The sequence below is a fragment of the Macaca mulatta genome, chromosome X (genome assembly GCF_049350105.2).
Source record: "Macaca mulatta isolate MMU2019108-1 chromosome X, T2T-MMU8v2.0, whole genome shotgun sequence".
Taxonomy (NCBI): domain Eukaryota; kingdom Metazoa; phylum Chordata; class Mammalia; order Primates; family Cercopithecidae; genus Macaca; species Macaca mulatta.
Window position 1 is genome coordinate 115,072,942 of NC_133426.1, and position 21,768 is coordinate 115,094,709.

The 21,768-nt window shown below is 41.2% G+C and overlaps 1 protein-coding gene across 2 annotated transcripts in view; it reads right to left on the reverse strand.

Annotated features, from left to right (window-relative positions):
* Positions 1-21,768, reverse strand: part of COL4A6 (collagen type IV alpha 6 chain) — a 293,152-nt gene that overhangs the window by 131,224 nt on the left and 140,160 nt on the right. For both annotated transcript variants that reach the window (XM_001098448.5, XM_077988271.1), the window contains exon 3: positions 18,150-18,230. In XM_001098448.5, coding sequence (XP_001098448.2) covers positions 18,150-18,230 — 81 coding nt within the window. The remainder of the gene's footprint in view (positions 1-18,149; positions 18,231-21,768) is intronic.

A 21,768-nucleotide genomic window follows, 5' to 3' on the forward strand; every position in this document is an offset into this window, starting at 1 on the left:
ATTGGACTTTGGAAGCTACTTAAATCCTAAAATGATAACCTGGCTTGAAATCTATTCCCGATTCTCATCCCAACCTGCTAACTCTAAAATAGCCCATGGGTTATAATCTGAACTATATTTGGGACTTCGGATTCTACCCAACCATACAGGTCTGCTGAGTCTACTTGGTTTACTCAGGCAGGTGAGATCCAACCTGACACTGTGCAAGTCCAGGTTACACTAGGTATTCTACAGGTCAAGTGATATTTTGTTTTTTGATGACACCTGGGAATCATTGTAAATTCTTAAAGAGGAAAATATTGTGACCGCTGTGAGGAAAGCAGTCAGAGATTTAAAGCCCAAAGTTATCTTTATGTTTTTAGTTGATTAAACTGGCAAGAATTTGCAGGAGCTATTTAACTTGATTGGTATACTACCTGGCATGGACTTCCTTGCTTAATAAATGCTTTTTATCAAAATCTGCCTTGTGGGCAGGTAGCCTAGGTTGATTCTAGGCCATATGACTTGACAAGTACTCTATAATTCCACATTCTATCCACCCACTGATGCTACCAAAATAACTACCAGCATTTATTGAGCATGTACTCTGTTTCAAGACATTGCATCAAACATTTAGCATGTATATTCAATTTAGCCCTCACAGCCCTGTGATGTACATAGGATTACTATTTTTATTTTCAGCTGAGGAAACTGAGGCTTACAGGGGTCAACTGCCCAGGGTAACACATTTAGCATGGGGAAACCAGACCAAACGTTAAATCTAAGCTTGGTACCTAAGTTCTTTTCTTATCACTATGCTAAATAATGACTTACTATTAAACAAAAGTAGGTCTAACAAAGTGTAACAAACTAAGGTTTTGTAAGTGTTTAAGATCTTCATTGCAAACTAATGTCACTAGCTGAGAATAAATTTTGTTAGGGCAATTGTGTTTTATGTGTGTGTGTGTGTGTGTGTGCGTGTGTGTGTATGTGTGTGGTGTAGGTAGGCAGAAGGATGGCAGTTGCTAGGGACACCAAAACCATCAATTCCTTAAGGAACAAAGGAGAAAAGGGGAAGAAGTAGAAGAGAAAAACAGGAAGGTGACAATTGTTCCCATTGGTGTTCCTATGAATGAAAATGAAAATAGACCATGGCACAAATAAAGAACCATCAGGGAGGTAGAAAGAGATGCTTCGGTTCGGGATCAGAGGGATCTGTCTTTGACTCTCAATTCCACCACTTACGTGCTATGGGAGCTTGGCAAATCATTTAACCTCTGTAAATGTTGCCTCATCTGCAAATGGGCTTTAAAATCAATATTTATTCCCCTGGGCTACTGTGAGAATTAAACGAGACAAGGTAATGAAATGTTCTGAAATTAGATAGTGGTGATGGTTGCAGAACCTTGTGAATATACTAAAAACCACTGGATTCTACACATTTAAGGGGTGAACTTTATGGTATGATATTTATATTTCATTTACAAATTAAATGAGACATATATAGCATATCTAGCACAATGCCTGACACAGAGTAAATACAGACAGCAACAACTATTACTATCTCATTATTACGTGTTATCCTTATCATTTTTACAATAATGATGATTAGAAAGATGACAATTGTTATCTTTAATAGACCTGAGAGCAATCTCTGTATCTTAGTAGGACAAATACACCTCCATGTGCACATTAGTCAAGAGGAGGAGATGATTGGGCAGTTTTGGTATACATTTAGATCACAGATGGGATTACTAGACAAGGAGCTCATTTGGCATCTACAGGAGGCTCAGGGGATGCTGGCAGCTGGGTCACCTTTCCAGAATGAATTGCAACTTCCCCCTTGGGCTCTATCAACACTTCTTTCAGGAGTTCTGGCTTTCTGTGGGCCCAGATGGATACTGAAGGATCTTTGACAAATAATAGTAGAACTGCCAAAGCCACCAATAGCCAAGTCAGTTGGAAAATCATGGTGGCCTTTATGTCACTTGCATATTTATTAAGCACCTACTGGAAGGCTTAAAAATAAGACTGTTGTTTAAAAAAGTGAAAAAATGCTGATTGGAAAATAAAGTTGTATCAACATAATTCCTTTTGAAGTTAATGGTTTGGGTTTTGTGGATCAAATATTTTTCTTTGGTTGCTTATGCAAACCAGACTAAAATTTTTCTCTGCACTTGGACAGGTCCTATCTGGCAATTTACAGATAGGCTGACCCATCTGCAAAGCAAGTTGGTTATTGCATATGGACGGTAATGCAAGTGAGTAGGTGTGTGGGTTTTGGATGGTCAGGGATTGGAAACATATGGGTTTTATTTAATAACATTTCCAAGTCAGGATCCAAATTATGGATGTTTTCTTGGTATGAGTGGTAAAGTGGAGAAGGGAGAGGCTAGCCACCATTTAATGCCACAGTTGGTGGTAGTTAATGGCTTGAATATTATATAAAAAACTAGACATTCTGTTTTTAATGGAAAAAAGAAATTTGGTCCAGAGATCCTATTTGGTTATTACCTCATTTTCACTGAAAATGCTGCCAAATTATGTTATCAGAACGATCAGCAACACCTAATGGATGCTTTGAGTGTTCAAAAGTTTTCTAATAGATTTGGGTTGTGTGCTTTTTCTAATGGCTATCTCTAAGGGACCATATTCTCGGGGTAATATAAATGCCAGTTGCAAATTTGTAAAGATGGTGGTAGGAGCAGGTAATTGTACAAAGTTACTCAAAGTTCAAGGTGACTGAAAATTAAGTTAATCCAGTACTGTGAGAAAAGTGAATTTATGTTGTTCGCTCTGTCAAACCCAACAGATAAGCTCTGTTCATACTAATATTTGTTCATAGGCCCATTTCTCCTCCATACCTGGGCAAGGAGGTATTGGGATGATTAATGGTTGAGAATTGCTACTCCTTCCCTTTTGTGGTCCTATAATTTCTGAATCAGAGAGTGAAAATGGGTAGGGTATGACCTCCTTCTGCATGCCTGTTCCTCTAGCCACCCACCCCCAGCCCCAGTAAAACTCTTTATAACATATTTCTCCTCTCACACCCTCATCAGTTAATCCTGCCCACTGGAAACCGTTTTCTGGATATTGGCTATATACTGTTCTATTGAATAAAGCTCTATACAAAGGAGAACCAAGACAAAGTACCATTAATCTGATTTTCAAGGGGCTCATAGTCAGTAGGGAAGAATAATAGTAACAGCCATAACATCAGTGCTAAGGGTCGTAGTGATGGTGGTGATGACTATTGAGTGATTAATGTGTGCTAAGCACTTTAAACAATTATCTCTTTTACTCGTCATAGTAAATATTATTTGTTTATTCATTCATTCAACAAAACAAATCAGACCAAGCCCTCTCTCTTAGAACAAAGGAAATGTGAAGCTTTGTCCTCCAAGGTAGGAAAATAATCAAAGAAATGGTATCCTGAAAGTCAAGCAAAGGAAGTTTTTCAAAAAAGAGAGAGTGAAAAGGCATTTTAAATGCTGATGGTAGGTCAAGTAAGATGAGGACTGAGAGATTACTATTGTAATTAACAATGTGTTTGTCACTTGTGACCTTTATAAGAAAGGAGTGGTAGCAACGAAAGCCTGATTAGAATGGGTTCAAGAGAGAATTGGGAAAGTGGAGATTTTGAGTATAAACAAGTATTTCAAGAAATTATGCTATAAGGGGAACAGGGAAATAGGATGGTAACTATAGGAGATGGTGGAGTTAAGGGAGGGCTTGATAATACTAAAATCTAATAATTAATGGAGTGCTTACTTTGTGCCAGGCACTATGTTAATTGCTTTATAGGTATTAGCCTATTTAATTATCATAACAACCCTGAAAGATAGGTAGTATTATTCCCAAGTCACAGATAAATAAATTGAAGTTCAGAAAATAGCTGAGCCATTCACTTAACGCAGAGTTTCTTAACCTTGGCACTATTGACACGTTGGGCTGGATAATTCTATGTTGTGAGGGGCTGTCCTGTGCATCATAGGATGTTTAGTAGCACCCCTGTCCTCTACTCACTAGATGCCAGTATCACCCCACCAGTTGTGGCAACCAAAAATGTTCCCAGACGTAGCCAAATGTTCCCTGGGGGGCAATATGGTTGAGAACCAATGGGCAAATGTGGATCATTTACACATCTAGTAAATGATAGAACCAGGGCTTCAAAGATTAGTCTATCTGACTCCAAAATCCATGCTCTCAACCACTGCCCTTACTTGTACTCCCCAAATGGCAAATTTCTCTATCCTGTTCTGGGTCCCTGTGGGCCCCTGGGAAGTGGGAAGAAAATCTAGTCTCTAGAGCGAGGGGCAACTTAGACTCAAAGATGTTTTTGTTTGCACTGCAATTAGTGTTCCTGCTCACAAGTTCCCTGGCTCAGGCTTGCATGTAGTCCCTCGCCTCTGCTTCTCTCCCCTCCCCTCCCCTCTCCTCCTCTTCTCTCTTCTCCTTTCTATCCCATCTCGTCCCCACACCTCTTTTTCTCTCTTTCACGTGTGCACACACACACACGCACACCCCTTGCCTTCATAACCGAGGAAAGACTTTAAAAACACTCTTCAGAGCTTAAGTCTCTTTTTTTTTTTTTTTTTTTTTTTGAGACGGAGTCTCGCTCTGTCGCCCAGGCTGGAGTGCAGTGGCCGGATCTCAGCTTACTGCAAGCTCCGCCTCCCAGGTTTACGCCATTCTCCTGCCTCAGCCTCCCAAGTAGCTGGGACTACAGGCGCCCGCCACCTCGCCCGGCTAGTTTTTTTTTTTTTTTTTTTTTTTTTTTTTTGTATTTTTTAGTAGAGACGGGGTTTCACCGTGTTAGCCAGGATGGTCTCGATCTCATGACCTCGTGATCCACCCGTCTCAGCCTCCCAAAGTGCTGGGATTACAGGCTTGAGCCACTGCGCCCAGCCAAGTCTCTTCTTTACTGTGGGCCTCAGTTTCCCCATATGTAAGATGAAAGGGTCAGACTAGATGATCGCCCTTCTGGCTCTGCCATCTGTTCTGTGAGTCTAGTGCTCTCCCTTTTTTCATGGGGCAAATATTTTTGTTGGGGGGATGAGGCGGGTGTTTGGAACAAGGGACATTTGAGGCCTTCCAGTGTGGAAGCTGGTGCAAAGCTCCCAGGCTGCTTTTGTCTTTGTGCCGTGTTTGCTTCTTCAGAACTGCCTTCTCCCGTCGCTCAGGGCCGAGGGCCGCTCTGGCTCTGGCCGTGGTCTGGCGTGGTGGGGCGGCGGGTCAGACAGGGCAGTGTCCAGGGCTACCCTGGCAGCCTGGGCTGGCAGGGGGAATTTCTGTCGCTTCTGCTCCGTTTCCCTCCTGGCCTCCGGGCCCTCTCCCTGGGCGGCCTCTCCACTGACCCTGGGAGGTCACCTCCCAGCCACGGGTGGGTGGTGGCGCTGTAGGGATGGCTGTGTGTGGGAACGGGCGCTGTTCTCGGGGCTCCCCGAGGAGCGAGAATCTCTGGGGGATGATGTGAAGAGCCCGGGTGATCCCAGGGCGGGCTCAGGTTCCCCTCAGGAATCTGGGAAACTCTCAAGGAGGCCCTGTGGGGGCTAGTCAAACTCTCTGGGGTCTGGGGGCGTTGGGTCATTGGGCTGTAAATGCAGGGAGGGGCAGGGGTACTTGCCACATTGCAGGCTGTGGTCCCTCCAAGGGACCTTGGAGGACTTCAAGTCTCCTTGCTCCTTTTATGAAGGAAGGGGAAGAGGGAGAGTCCGGCTTCTATTTTGCTCTCAGAGCTCTGGCTCAGTTTGGACTTGATTTAAAAAGTAAAATTCAGAGAGAAGTTTTAATTTCTTACTCTGGTACCAATCACTGGAGCCATGGGACCCCAGTTCTGATAATGGATCACATCAGATCACTAAACTGTCTGTCACATGCCTCCAAAAGCAACCCACGTTAGGCATCTTGGGACTCTGTGTCCTCCTGCTGCTGAGCCTCTTCTTATGTTTCTTATCTGTGTCTTTGTGGTACCTTTGTGGTTCCTTCGAGGGTCAATATTAGTATCTATGTGGATATGCAGGTTTAAGCCCATTTCTGAATTCACAGAATGTCTGAATGGGTTTTAAGGACAGCAAATGTTGCTGTATATATGTGTGGCTTTTCCCTATGTGTATTTTCGGTTAATAATTCTTCAACTGAATTTCAAAGGCCATGTTTAACCCCTGGCTTCCTTTCCTCCCTGAGCTTTGTGAAGTTTAAGGCTCTGTTCCTAAAGCAAAGGGGCCCTGTCTGGGGAGCCTGTTTAGACCTGTCTCTTCCTTTTGTTTGCTTTCTTTTTGTCTCTCTCTGGGGAAACCTGGCTCCTGAACCCTGGTTACCCCTTATTCCGCTCTGGGCCCCACAGCATGTTCCTCCACAGCTCCCTCCCTTGTTCATAGTTGTATTGGCATTCCCCCAACAACTTGTGAAGGGGGTAGCAACCACTGACTCGTGTCAGCTCTGAGAGAGAACCCAACTGAAGTAATGGAATGCAAAGTCACTACAATTACTTGAACTAGCAAAGACATGTACAAGGACAGAGACCACAGTTTCTTTGATAACCAAACATATACATTAATTTCCCTTGGGGCCAAAGAAATGAGCATTTTTTCTTTCGGTCTTCAAAAATTAAAAAGTAAAACTGAGCTTATAAGGCTGAGGATAAAAGGTGTAAATGCTGTCATAGCAAAGCCTAGGGCTTAGCTAAGTCTACAGTAGGAGCCTGCCATGGTCGCAGTCAGTAATTCAGGATAAGGGCACAATTCTAAGGTACTCTGCAGACTTTTCTGCCGACCAAGCTTTAAAATCTGTTTTATATGAAACAATGACTTCCTTCTTTCATGATTCCCCAAACCCTGCCTTATACTTATAACCCCCAAAATAAAATTTGTCAAGTAGGAAACAGATGCTCTTTCAGGACCCTTTGAGTTGGTCTTTCTCCCTGGGCATCATAGTAATTACAGGAGCTTTTAACAGCCCACAGAGAAAAGCATCTAACAGTCCTACCTCTGGAATCAAGACAGGATCATCTCAGTGATGCCAATTCCACTTGATTTTATGATGAATTCTCCTTAAGTGGAATCAGTAGGGACTAACCAATGGAGACACTGGTTTCCAAAGAGTTAGAGAAATGTGAGGGAAAGGAGCTAGAACTATTTTCCAGCTAATTTTTTAAAAATTAAAATGTCATACATTCATTTAAAGTGAAGACTAGGTCACATCATCAAATCACTAGTTTGGGTGACTCTCTCTCTCTCTCTGTGTGTGTGTGTGTGTGTGTGTGTGTGTGTGTGTGTATGTGTATTCAGGAATAGAGAAAACCACTGAAAGAAAGCATCTAAGCAGCAGAAAAAACAAAATTTCCATTCTGTCGTGCTAGGGGATCTTGGACATGCCACTTAACATCTAAAAATAGGGAGCTTAGTGTCCGCCTATCATGTCTCTTACTCTTATTCCAATCCACCCTGGATAACCCTCACCAAATTAATATTCCTAAAGAATAATTTTTATCATAATATCTTTAAAAAGAGATTGCTGAATTACTCCAGACCATACCAATCTATCCATTTGAGGTTTAGTGATCTACCATTCAGACTTTTAATCAGATGCAGTGATGGGTAGTCAAACATTGGCATATGTGTGTGTGTGTGTGTAGCCTCCCTAAGTAGAAGTCTGGTACTTATGAAATGTTTGCATTCCCCACAGTGCCTGCACCAATATTTAGCCCCCAGAGTACTTTCTTTTTTTTTTTTTTTTTTTTTTTTTTGAGACGGAGTCTCGCTGTGTCGCCCAGGCTGGAGTGCAGTGGCCGGATCTCAGCTCACTGCAAGCTCCGCCTCCCGGGTTTACGCCATTCTCCTGCCTCAGCCTCCCGAGTAGTTGGGACTACAGGCGCCTGCCACCGCGCCCGGCTAGTTTTTTGTATTTTTTAGTAGAGACGGGGTTTCACCGTGTTAGCCAGGATGGTCTCGATCTCCTGACCTTGTGATCCGCCCGTCTCGGCCTCCCAAAGTGCTGGGATTACAGGCTTGAGCCACCGCGCCCGGCCCAGGGTACTTTCTTAAATGTTTTTCTAGGGGGCTTGAACCTCACACAACACAATGAGATAAAAGAAAATACAGAACATAGTCTAGGACTTCCACCTCTAAAAGTAAAGATGGTCATTAAATAATTGGCTATGTGCCTCATTTGTTAAAATAAAAGCTCTTTTGAAAAGATGACAGTGAAGCAAATTTCTGCAAAGCAATGCACATTTTCCCATCAACTTCTACTATAGCTTAGAGAGATGCTGTGCAATTAATTTTCTTAAACATTCTTGGAAGACTTCCATTAATGCGAGTCTTCTCAAAGTAGACACCAAATTACTTCCCTGACATATACTTGGTAATTTCATCTCCACACGTTTTTAACTCCATTGCAGTGAACTTTCATACAGTCAGTGGCCTACATAAAGGGACAGACCCACATTAGAGCTGTGAAAACTGACATGACTCCTCACAAAACTTGTAAGCACGTATGAAAAACAGGCTTTCCTTAATCTTGGAATTCATTTCTTAAAGCTTTAAAAGAGAAGGATATTAGAAAAACATTTTAAAACCCAGACAGGGATATAAATGGATGCTATATATGCAGTCAGGAATTACTACTCACTAGGGTAGAGGAGGAAGGGCAATTGATTTGTTGATATCTGGTCGATGTCTTCCTAGCAGATTTTCTCCACTCCAAGTATTCCTCCAATCACAACAATCTGACTGCAATGAGTAATACAGGGAGCTTAGCTGATTATGGCCACAAAGGTTTCAGAGGCCATTTGACATGGTGGAAAGAACACTATGCAGGGGAATGGAACACTTGATTTAAATCTCAGTTATGTCACTTACAAGAGATCTTGGGACAGTCTCTTAACCTCTCTGAAACTTTCTTCCAAGCTCCATAATTAAAGTGAGGGAAAGAGCATTCATAGGCATGCCAGGAAGCCTTTTGTGACCTACGATGTACCTCTTGAGGGCCGGATCCAACCCTCCAGGCTTGCAATTTTATTATTTAATAAGTTCCTTTGGTGTTTCACTTCTCCCAGTTCCTGAGATCCCCATTGCTTTATTCTATGTGAAGTTGTCAAGGTGAAGCTCTAAAGTTGGTTGCATGACTATGCTATAAGAAAAGAGCAAGAGACTTTGTGACAGTTATTTTTCTCTTATCCAGAGTTCTTTTGCCTCTGTCTGTGGGCTCCCATCTATTTTAAGTATGGTTTAGGCCAGTGGTCTCCAAATCCTCTTGACTGCACACCCTTTTTCAATTAGAAAAGCTTTGAGCATGCTTCCTCAATACATGTATATTTATACATTATTAACAATTATATAAATCATACACATGTCCTACTCTCTCCCCTATATATTAATGATAATATATATAAAATGAAACACACAATAAATAAAAAGTGTAAAAGGATGAGACAAAGATGAAATAAACAGCATGTTAAATGTCTTGTTAATTGTGATGGCTTTATTATATTATTAGCTAATACCTCAAGGCACAATATGTACTTAGGGCAAGATCTTTCATCACTGAGAATTGATACAAGTCCATATCTCATACAGTGTTCTTCATTATTCTTGCAATGTTTTTGCTGACTTCTTGTCAGGTATAATTAGATTTTCATGGTTTTTACCTCATAATGAGGCTGATAAAAAACTCATTCTAGGAGTAGAAATGTGAGCTCTACCATTTTCATGTGCTTACATTACTAGTATTGTCTCCAACACATGGTCTATTTGCAGGAATCTTCTTAAGCTGCTTGTCCATTTTGTGAAGGTTAAATGTAGTTAAATATAATCCATAAATCTACTTAACTAGGTCCAAGGAAACATCAATATCTCTGGTATACATTCAGGAAAAAAAGTAAGGGCCCCAAGGACACGCCTCCATCTTGTGGAGCCCCCACTCTTCCCTCAGGATACCTTACAGAGCATGCACAACAGGAAAGCCAAGGAAAGCCGACCCACCTGATGAGGATGTCAGTGAAAATACATATATTACATATAATAGTAATACTAATAGTCTAATACATAGCATTTAGTGACCCACACAGCTTTAAACACTTTACATAAATTATTTAATCCTAAATCTTAATTTCTTTCTAGCATCTCATATTAAATGTAAATAGAAATTTTCATATTTTCTTCTATACCCAACAGATTGACCTGCATGCCCTCCCCCCTCCACCCCCCCAATTTGCAGACCACTTATTCAGGTTCTGAGATTAAGAATCTTTGGATAAGTGGGATGCCTCTATAAATTACATTGCAGCAACTCCTCCCTGCTATCATAGCAGTTAGTGAACCACATAGCTTTAAACACTTTACATAAATTATTTAATCCTAAATCTTAATTTCTTTCTAGTGTCTCTCAAATTAAATGTAAGTAGAAATTTTCATATTTTCTTCTATATCCAACAGATTGACCAGCATACCCTCCCCCCCACCCCCCCACCCCCAATTTGCAGACCACTTATTCAGGCTCCGAGATTAAGAATCTTTGGATAAGTGGGATGCCTCTATACAGTATATTGCAGCAACTCCTCCCTGTTATCCTGCTGCTGCAGTTTTCATGTGTGCTGATAAATGACAAAAAATAGAAACTGAAGTCAAAGATAAGTGACATAGGAAGCAATCCCAGGCAACTGAAGATGGAGGGGAGAAACTAGGTGAGGAGGAGGCCATGGTGGAGAAAACGGGAATAAGGGATGGAAAGCTAGAAATGGAGCAAGAGGGAAGGAAGTCTTGAGGGAGAAAAGACTAGGGAGGAAAGGAAGAACAAGAAGAAAAAAGGGGCACACATCTGGCAACTGAAGGAGAGAGTAGACTAGGAGGAGATAATATGTCGCTTGTTGACCTGCAAGATGCTCACGTATGTCTTAATATCTGATGTCTCTGTCATATGACTTAGCAGGGCCAGCAAAAGGAAAACTGAGTGATCCCCCCAAATTTGTGATTTGTGTACACAGATATGCAGAGTGAGCATGCCTCCTCTTATCAGAGAGGCACATGAGATTTATTCAAGCAATGCAAGGACAGGGCAATGCTTCATTTAAAGAGCGAGTTTCTAAAGCTAGAACGGTAAGCAGAATGACTCCTAGGCAAGGCAGGGAATATTTTGTTGGGTTTTGGTGAAGAGAAATTCCTGTGACTCTTCAAATCACACCATCCAGATGACCAAGGAAGGGGAGTCCTGCACATTCCTGCAGAAGCACAATTTCAGCTGTCAGGAGTGTCTAGAAGCAGCAACAGTAAAGAAGCCACAGCAAATGAGTTATATCTGAGGCAGCTGCCAAGACACCATTCAGAAGATAGGACATTGTCAAAAATCACCTTCCATATCTCACTTCAATACTAGAAAGCACGATAATGCACTCTAGGGGCAAGGAACCATCAGGGTACAGCAATGTAGTGTCTGACTTAGATTGTCAGAGCTTGCAAGTCCTTTGAGATCACACATCCCAAATCTCTCATCCTACCTATGGGAAAACTGAGACCTTGAGAGGGGAAAGCACCAAACCAAAGTCATCCAGCTGGCAACGCTCACACATGACACTTAGGTCTCTGGATAGTTAAAGCAGTGTTTCTTGTCTCCACAGCTGTGTATTTATCTATCTCCTCCTCCAGCTCCTTGGCTCTTCTCTAGCAGAAGCCTCCCTCACTAGTACATATAATATATTCCATAAATCCTATAATGTCACAATACAATCAAATAAATGATTAAGATAACCACGAACATCTGCAGGGCTATGATTGCATCTTGAGTCAGTGCAGAGACACACGTTTTAACTATCATTAATTATCCTGAACCTAAAGAACCATATTTAAATATACAAAGACCCCCGATTTTCTACACCCCCGTTACTGCCACCTAGTGGCTACTTCTCTGCTCAGACATTACTTCCCCCCTCCCACAAGGAAGAGGAACAAGACCATCAACTTTGCACAAGGTTAACAGGCTTTTAATAAAAGGTTTGGTGGAGAGGAGGGTGGAAACAATGTCACAAAGAAAGTTAGGGATTACCTTTGACTCACAATTATTCATTAATGTTCTCATCTTGGAGAATTAATTGCTGGAAGTAAAAGATAAGCATTTTGCCAAGTCCCTTGCATTGTTAGGTATAGAGTAAGAAGCAATCAAGTCAAAGAAGAGGCCAGAGTCAAAAACTCAGAGGAGTTAAGGAAAGCAGAATCCCAGAGCAAACTATCGAAATCAGATGTGTGGTCCTTGCAGCTAACAGGAGCTAAAGAAGATGTGAAAATGACTGCCCTGGCTCTTTGCCTTCTTTCAGCAGCAGGGATTACTCCCTCAACAGGAGACTTCTCATCAACTTCACAGCATCCTAACAGCTAATCCTGGATGTGGAGAGCAGGGCTAGAACCACACCTATGCAAAATTGCTTGGTCAGTTGGTCAGTCTTTCATGAGACAGTGTGTAGTGCCTACGGACTCTGCAGAGTCTGAGAACACTCAGTCTCTCTGCTTTAGTTATTCTTAAGACAGTGGAGAGCTGACAAGTGAAGAGAAATGATGATAAGAGTAGATAACACCAGCCTGGCAGATCATGGAAAGCTTCCCAAAGAGATGAAATCTGTGCTCAGTTTTAAAGGATGGATAAATAGAAGCAAGTCAACAGAGAAAGGATAGAGCTAGTGGAAGACTAGTACACGTAGAAGGGGTGGCAAGTATAAAACCTGCAACACATTAAACAACACAGTAGCTCTGAGAACTATGAACAGTTCAGTGAACTCATATTGTTTTGAAAATATTTGTCTTGTTTTGTTTTCTGAAGTGAGGAGGGTTCCTAATGAGAGATAATATTGGAGAGGTAGTCCAGGGCCAGGTAATGAAGGACTTTATAGGTTTTCTAGAGATGGGATTTTATTGTGAAGTCCATGGGGGAGCCATTGAAGGACTTTAAGCAAGAGTTTCATGATACATATCTGTGTTTTGGAAAGATTATGGCAGGACAGTGGCAAATTGAGAGAGAGTGAGATTAGAGGCTGAGAGATCAGTCTTGAGGTTACTGAGGTAATTCTGGCAAAAAAATGACATGAGCCTGGATTGGAGAAATGGGTATGGAGACAAGTGGATGTATTCAAGCTCAATTTCAGAAGACAAATGGACAGGACTTAATGATGGATTGGAGGTAGTAGGGAAAGGAAAGAGAAGACAAGAATGACTCCCAGTTTTCTGGCTTGAGCAGCTCAGTGCTTGTTGATGCCATTTGTTGTGATGGGGAAGACAAGGATAGAATTTAGGAAGGAGTACATCTGGTGGGGGTTGGTAATGGAGTTCTGTATAGACATGTTTATGGTGTCAGTGAAATCCAAGCAGAGATAACCAGCAAGAAATTGACAATGCCTATCTGAATCTAGGAGAAAGATCTGAACTAGAGCTAGAGATTTAATATTTATCATTGTATGGATGGTGGCTGAAATCCCTGGAGTATATAAAACCACCCTGGGAGAGGCCTACACTGAGAAGAAAAGTGGGATGAGGACAGAATGCTGGGAGATCCCAATCAAAGTAGGAAAAGAACTAGGAAAGGATAGCATAACATTCAAGGGAACAGAAAGTTTCAGGAGAGAAGGAGGTGTCTTATATAGCAGGGCCATCATGGAAGATAAGGAATGAAAAATATTCATTGGATTTGGCAACAAGTAACTTAGTAGTGATTAGTGTCAGCAATAGGGCCAGCCCACAGATGTCTGAGGAGTGAGAGGGGCAAATATTTGTCATGAAATAAGGCACAAAACTTAAGTGCAGGCAGTTGGAGCAAGGCCTAGCCACCCAAGGAGGTGATAAACAATATGAGCTTTCATGTTGGAGAAGTAGAGCAAAGACATTGGTGTGTGTTGTAGTGGCTAGTCAGGAGAGGGACATGAGGGGAACACAAGGAGGAGGAAAGATGTACATTGCAATTTCCTAATTCAGGAGAAAATGGAAAGGTTTCTTGGTAGCCATGGCACCAGTCAGCTGACACAGGCAGGGAATGCCAGATGTTTGCAGGAGAATAAATCGAAGGACTAGTTGTTAATGCATCTGGGTTCTGGAATTCATGGGAAACACATTTTGTGGCAGTGGAACAGCAGGATGCAGGCAGGAGATAAGGAATTAAGAAACCTGGGCTCAGTTTCACATGAAACTCAGGCTAGCTTCATAAACTCTCAAGCTAGGCATAAAATGGGGGACAAACAGCCTTTCCCTAGAGGGCAATCCAAACATTCCCCATGGTTTTGGATTATCCGTGATAATGCTTCTTTAGATGGCATGGATAATTAGGAGGTCACCATGTTTTAGATAAACACCAGAACAATGTTCAAACAGGGAAAACTCTAAAAGAGTATTGAGGAATACTAGGCTCAGAAGAAAACAAACTGCCCCCTCCTCCCACCCCCAACTTCAGACAAACACACACTGATGGAGTATAATGCAGAGATAGCTTTCATAGCTAGTAGGGCAAAAAAAGAAGTGTTGGAAATGTCAACCTAAAATGTTTTGTTTAATCAAGTGGCAGGGGAAAAAATACCAGGGAAGAGAACAACCCGAAAGAATAGTTCTTCCAGATAATAACACCTACTCCTAAGAAAGAAAAGTGAAAGTCATATGTTAAGTTCAAATCTGAACATCTGGGTGAAAACGTCTTTATTTAACACTATGAGGCAGTTCATTTTTAAAGATTGCCATTCTCTTAAAGTTGGCTAAATAAGGTTTAGCCACTAGCAGGCTGGTGACCTTGGGCAAGTCACTTACCAGTTTCTTTATTTGTTGCATACATACAGGATTACAGCCCCTGAAAGATGTTTTGGAAACTGCAAAGCAGTGCACCAACATTAGGTAGGGACTTTTACCAGGCAGGGCATACCTTTGAGAAATCGGTTTGAGATAGCTTCAGCCAAAAACGGCTAGATTGCAGTTTTGCAGGAGTGCTAGGTGTTGTGTAAAGGTCCTAGTCTGTTCAAGAGGACTTTGGCAAAGAAAAAGTACACACTGCCCAGCAAGCTGTGCGCTTGATGTTTCCCCAAGGCAGGGGACAGGCCTGCCAAGGGCTGCAGCATATCTCAGGGGTGACCCAATGTTCCGTTCCGCTCCCAGCTCAAGAGAAACAGCTTGAAATATAAATGGGGCCCTCTGCTCAGCTAAGGAAAACAGTCCCAAATCTTTCTGAAATCTGCACACAAGGGGTACTGAGGGGCTGTCCTGCAGGGTCAATAGTGCTGGGGCCAGTTTAAACAATTCTGCTTGGCCCTGGGAACATCGGAGGAAAGGGAGGATGACTAAGCAGGACCTGGTTGTGCTTCAAGCATCCACGTTCATGGTTTTCTGCATGAGCATAGGTCTTATCTATTTGGGAAATAGGACATTCCTGCTCTCGACTCATGAAATATGGCTTGGTCTGGTTCAGTAACTTCGACAAGCATTCTTCGAAACTTTAGACTTTGCAAATACATTTTTAGGAACGTATTTGACAGTGTGGAGTCTGTGTCTTTTAAATATTGAGGGAAAAATCTGTGCAGTGATATTCTAATTTCCTCCATCCCCCACCCCCTCAGCCACTCAGATGTTTTCAAAAGAGAAGCCAGACTAAGGTTCCAGATGTTTGAAACCTAAATGAGGGCTCCTCATGAAATAAATCTACTGCCCTCCATTTCCAGAGATCAAAATCTTAGCCAGGGGTTTAACAATGAGGTCACTGTAGGCATGTTTGCCTGGTGTAGGACTGACGTCCGATCAGATATTTAAGATTTTATACTTTTAAAGGCTCCCCAACCCAACAAACAGCCCAGAGCTTCTCAGTTTCCTGGTTGTTGTGTCTAACTGCTTTTCATCCTGCCACAATCCATCGGGAAATGTCCCTTTGTGTCAAACCTTAAATCTCACTTGCACCGATTTGGATCATTTTTATTTGCTGCATCTTTGCAGAGGTAAAGTAAGTCAGTAAGAATCATCAGTGAGGAAAGTGGCTAGAGAATATGTCCAGGAAATTCACAGAAGAAATATAAATTTCCCGGTAATATGTGAAAAGACACTTAAACTCAGGGAATTAGAATGATTTTCACTCATCATATTAGCAAAAATATCAAGTGTTGGCAAGGGTGTAGAAACATGGGCATTTTTGTACAATGCTGATGGGAATATAAATTGCAGAATACTTTGTAGCTTAATTTGGCAGTGGCTTTGAAGGTTAAAAATGTCTATTACCCTTCTACCAGGTAATTATGATCCTTAGTGTCTATGCTAGAGATGTATCTATGCTTGAGCTAGTATCTATGCTTGAACACAAGGAGGCCTGCTCAAAGATTTTCACTGTAGCTCTGCCATTTTACAAATAGCAAAAATTTAGAAACAACCTAAGTAGCTGTCAAAAGGGGAATGGCTGAATTAAACTATGGGGTAGAGAAAAATATCTTAAGGACACGTTAAGTTTACAAAAAGGGCCCAGAATAAATACTTAGAATTCTATTTTGGACAAGAAAATCAGATAATGAGACTATTTTTAGACATATGTGTACATATCTCTCTGATTATATATGGAAAAAGATAAGAATGACAGTAGTGGCACTGAGAGAGCATCAAGGGAGATTTTTGCTTTGTCTATACTGCTTGCATGTTGTTCAAGAATGCATTCATATATTTATTGTGAATTTTTTTTTCTAGAATGTCTCAGAGGTAAGGGTATGGATCTTGGTGGCTACAGTGAGAGGCAGCAGTAGGTAAGTTGGTGACGTAAATAGATGAGAAATCAAAGGACCCAGATAAAGGCCTGGAATCTGTCATCACTTTGCTATGTGATCCCAGGAAGTAATTTTCCTTCTGAGTCTGTTTCCTCTGTACAATCAACGAATAATATGTGAAGCTTACTAAGAGACCTTCCCTTTCTCATATTTTACGATTCTCTAAGTCCATGTCTTTAATCTAGAATAGGTCTGGTCCCCTTTGATGAGAAGATGGATTTTTATTCTCTTCCTTCAAATTCTGGCATAGTTTGACATTTCACTTTACCCCAAATGTGAGATAATGAAAGAGAAGGTGGAACAGTCATTGTGTTCCCTGTTTGGCTATGGATTTGAAAGTTTGGTTGACCTATTTATACTACTACCTTCTTTTGACAGTATAAGCCCTTAGGCTTGTTTGAGTGTGATGAGAGTGCATTCACAATGCTAGAAATGGGAAGTTATGAACTCTGTAGGATGGCCATTAATCCTGGAAACACACCCACACACACACACACACACAGACACCCACACCCACACAGATGGAGCATCCCTAATCCAAAAATCCAAAATCCAAAACGCTCCAATGAGCATTTCCTCTGAGTGTCACATCAGTGCTCAGGAAATGGTGGATTTTGAAACATCTCAGATTTCAGATTTTTGAATTAGGGATGCTCAACTTGTGTATGTGTCTAATTTTTTTTTCAGATTGAACCCCTTTCAACACTTTTCCTGGGTTATACTAAAACTGCATTTTTTCAGTGAAAATCATAGATACAAATATCTAGGGGCTATGGATATTCAGGAACTGATAGAAGTGCTTTGTCAATGCACTGAGTTCATTGCAATTTGCACGACAATTTGAACTGTGCATTGCTAATGAGAGACAATACATGGACTATGTCACAACATTTTAAAACGTATCCTATGTTGTAATGTAATACCTATAAACCATTCTTTATGTATCGTCACCTATATTTCTGGACTTTATGGCTACCCTGTTCTCTTGAGTCTATCACTAACAAGCAGGGTGATTTTGGACAAGTCACATCCACAGTCTGTAGATAACAATTGGAACACCTGTTCCCCAGACTGGGAGGGAAGAATCAAGTGAGCTATGAAAATTTACACTTATCTACAAACATCGTCGCAATCTGGCTCTCTACAACCTAATTGGCTTTTGGAAAAACTCCAGATGAAACTCTGAGGAAACCCTGGCATTAAGTGAATGAAGGAAACCTCTTCTTGGTACCTCAGAGACTTTGACCAATCTAACTCTGACTATCATCACTTAGCAAAGCTCCTTCCAGCTGGTCCTCATCACTTTGCTTGTTCCATGAGGTCATAAGAGTAAATTCTAAGCAGTTTATTTCTAAAGAAAACAGATAACGGCTCCCATGCAACTATTTGTCTTTCAACAATGAAATAAGCAACTTACTCTCGCTCCTTTCTCAGGAAAACACTGACAGCTCCCACTGCAGTCTTGGCCCCCACACGGCTTTCCATAAGACTTCTCTCCCTATTAAAAAAAAGGAAAAAGTTAATAAACCATGTGAACCAAGAAGCAATGTTGTCCCAGCAAACCTAACTCTTCGCTTCTTTACCAAGTAAATCTTTCGCGGCTTAATGATCTTATCTGATGTTGTCAGTAATCAAATGAAATAAAAACTAATCTTAAGCTAGCATCCTTTCAGGTCAGGTCTATACCTCATCAAATAAATAGCCAGTTTTGGAACTTTACTTTAGACACCTGCTCACTGGTAGAAATTCCAGGCACAATATACAACAGAATTACTTGGGGGCTGGAAATAGACTCTAGACATATTCCTGTGAAAACAGGTGTCCAGTGACTTATGGATTTGCACTCATTGATAAAATGTAGCTATAGCAGATAACTTGAATGGAATTCAAGTGCTAGATGTGTAGTGACATATGAAAATGGCTACCTTGTACTCTGCTCTCAGAATCGTTCTTTTCAAACTCCATTTCAGCACACCATTCAAACCTTACAGTGGCACTCCCATGCCCAGTTAGTCAGATCCAAATTCCTCAGTTGGTATTTTATAGTCCCCCGCAAGCTCTCTAACTTCACTTTTCCCTCTGCTCTGATTGATGGTGATGATTGCTGGCTGAATTTCTGCAAGGCCCGCACATGACCTGACATGTGCTGATCCTCACCAACCTCATCTCCTTTCTCTCTGGCTCACTCTGCTTCAGTCACACAGGAGGGCGTTCATTCTGTTCATTAAAAACATCAGGCCTGTTCCTGCCTCAGGGCCTCTGCCCTCGCTGTTCCTTTTTTTTTGCAATGTTCTTCTCCGAGATTTTTTTTTTTTTAAAAATCCTGGCTTCTTTTCATCACTCAGGTCTCAGCTCAATTGTCCATTCTCAGAGAGGCCATTCCTGAGTCTCCAGTTACTTCCAATCATATAATTTCATTACCTTTTCATCATTAGACATTCTGTCTACTCCTACTAGAATGTAAGCTTCATGTAAGTAGGGACTTCATTGTCTTGTCCAACCCTGTATCTCCAATGTCTAAAACCATGGATGACACTCAAGGAATTTTTGGTGACCACATGAATGGAGTTAGGATTTGAACTCAGGTCTGACTAACTCCAAAGTCTTGACCTTAGCCCTTAAGCCTTAGTGTTTTCTAAGTCCTTTGTCTACCAGAACCTCAATACAAAGACTCAACAATAAGAAAAACTGCAATTCTGACCATATCCACCTTGGGAAAAAAGCAAAACATAAATTCTAACTATTATCTGTAACAAGAACTTTATCTCTGGGATGCATGGATTTAGAACCATCCAACTTTTTAATGTTGGATGTTTTTTTCCAAAGAGAAAGGCATATTTATGAGCTGACCTCGCACTTAATCATTCTTGCCTCTGTGTACTGTGTGCCTTTTCCTAATTCCTAGAGAGCACTGTGAATTTCTCAGATGGTCTCTTATCTCTTTAGACATTCCCACAACACTTTATCAGCACAACACCTTGGTAATAAGGTAGTGATGGCAAAGCTATCACAAAATATTACTATTTTAGATTCCAAACACCTTCCTTATACGTTCTAGTTTCTCTCTCTTATAAGCCCTTGACATGGTAAGTGCTATTGCACACTTTCCAGTTTACCTTCCATTTTATGGAATATAGGACAGGCAAGTTTTCATAAGGGTGAGATCAAGAGGTACTCTGGCAGGAGGAAGCTAGGGGCTGGGAAACAAGAGAGAACTGAGAGAGCAGCATTGAATTTTATCTTCACCTATGCTGACACCCTTGTCTAATGTTGACTACTATATTTCTTGGTATTAAGGATAATTTGTATTTCCTTCTCCATACATTCCTGTGTTTTCTAAGCAGTCTTCAACAAGCACATATAATTAATAAGAATACAAAATAATACATAATATTAAGTGATAAAAATCATCCTCTTCAAGGACGAGAACTTGACAGGTGTTGCCAAAGTTGAAATGGCATCTATTCGGAGCTATGGCTTACTTCCAAACAATGTCTGCTTGAGTGTTCCATAAAATTGGTCTATAGTAGATGAAAAGTTTCCAGACCCCTCAAACATGGAGCAAAGAGGCTGGAAGCAAGGGAACTGGAAAAGAGGGGGGCAAAAAAAACGATAGCAGAAGCTGAACAAACCCATAAGAATCAGAAGCTAAGGTTTCTTAGGAACTCGCCAGAACAAGGAGGCAAAGACACTCAGCTAACAGACAGGAAGTCATCACTGTCCTTTGTCACTGAGGAAAGTAACCAGAGAAGCCCTGTTGGCCACAAGGCAATTTCCTGTGATGCCAGCCCTGGCAGTTTCCCCAGGAATCTTCAATTACAGTGAGGTGGGAAGAGTGAAGGCAGGCTTCCAGGGAACATGACCAGACTAGACCTGAGAAGCCTCTGCTTTATCCTGGCATGTCTGGGGACACTCCACCCTCTGCTTGACCAGGCCATGTGGCTGGTGTCATTTCCACCTTGGAATGCTCTCCCTTTTCTCTCAAGATCAAACCCTTCTTATACCCAAGAAAATTAAAACTGGAAAGGCTTTGGGAGATCATCTAATACAGTGGTTCTTAACTCTATTCGAGCAGTACCTTATTATTTTTATTATAATTATTACTCTCCCTTGCCATCCTAAAAAGAACTTCATAGGAATAAGTTATAATAAAAATGGAAGGAAAAATTTTAAAAGCACATAGTATGCCCTAACTGTATTGCAAAGAAAAAAAAAAGAAGAAGAAAAGTCATTTGTAATAAAAAGATATGTATTTCAATATATAAAAGCTCATACATGGCTATATTAGTAGATGTCATGAAGTGGTAGTCAGAGGCCAACAGCTCTATAGAGAATTGTGATGAGTGTAACAGCCTGCTGACACAGAATGACACTGGGATGCAGTATTGATGATTCAAGTATCATGAATGCAGTTGCTATTAGTAAGTGCAGTGATTCTCTCAAATGATAACTCATGGTGATGATCGTGGGTGGGGGGCGGGAAGTACAATCTTCCCTTGATTTACTGGGCAGTTTTATTCGAGAAAACCATGAAGAAATTCATTTCAATATATAAAATGTGTTTATGTTCTAGTCTTCAATAATTATAAACAGAGTTTTCATCTCCATGAATATCCAGAGGTCTTCTCTATCCTTCAGGATGCATAGTATTCAGAACACCTAGCATTCCTGGCAGCCACCAAGTAAGTGTTCCCGACTCCCTGATCATTTCGACAATCACGAATGGCCTCACAAATTGCAAAATACCTCCTGGGTTGTACTTTTGTTAAGAAGTATTGGTCTAATCCAAATCACCCATTTTACAGATGATAACACTGAAGAAGATTATTTTGACTTGGGTCACACTGTTAACAAGTAGATTCTAACGCTTCTGAACATAATGCAATATTCTTCCTACTGTTCCATACCTCTCAAGGCCAAATTTAAGTTCCATATTTTCCATGACCACTTCAGCTTCAGTGAAACACAACAATACTCACTAAGTCCCATTCACTGGCTAAGTGTCACATGTTGTTATGGGAGAGTCTTTGCAATGT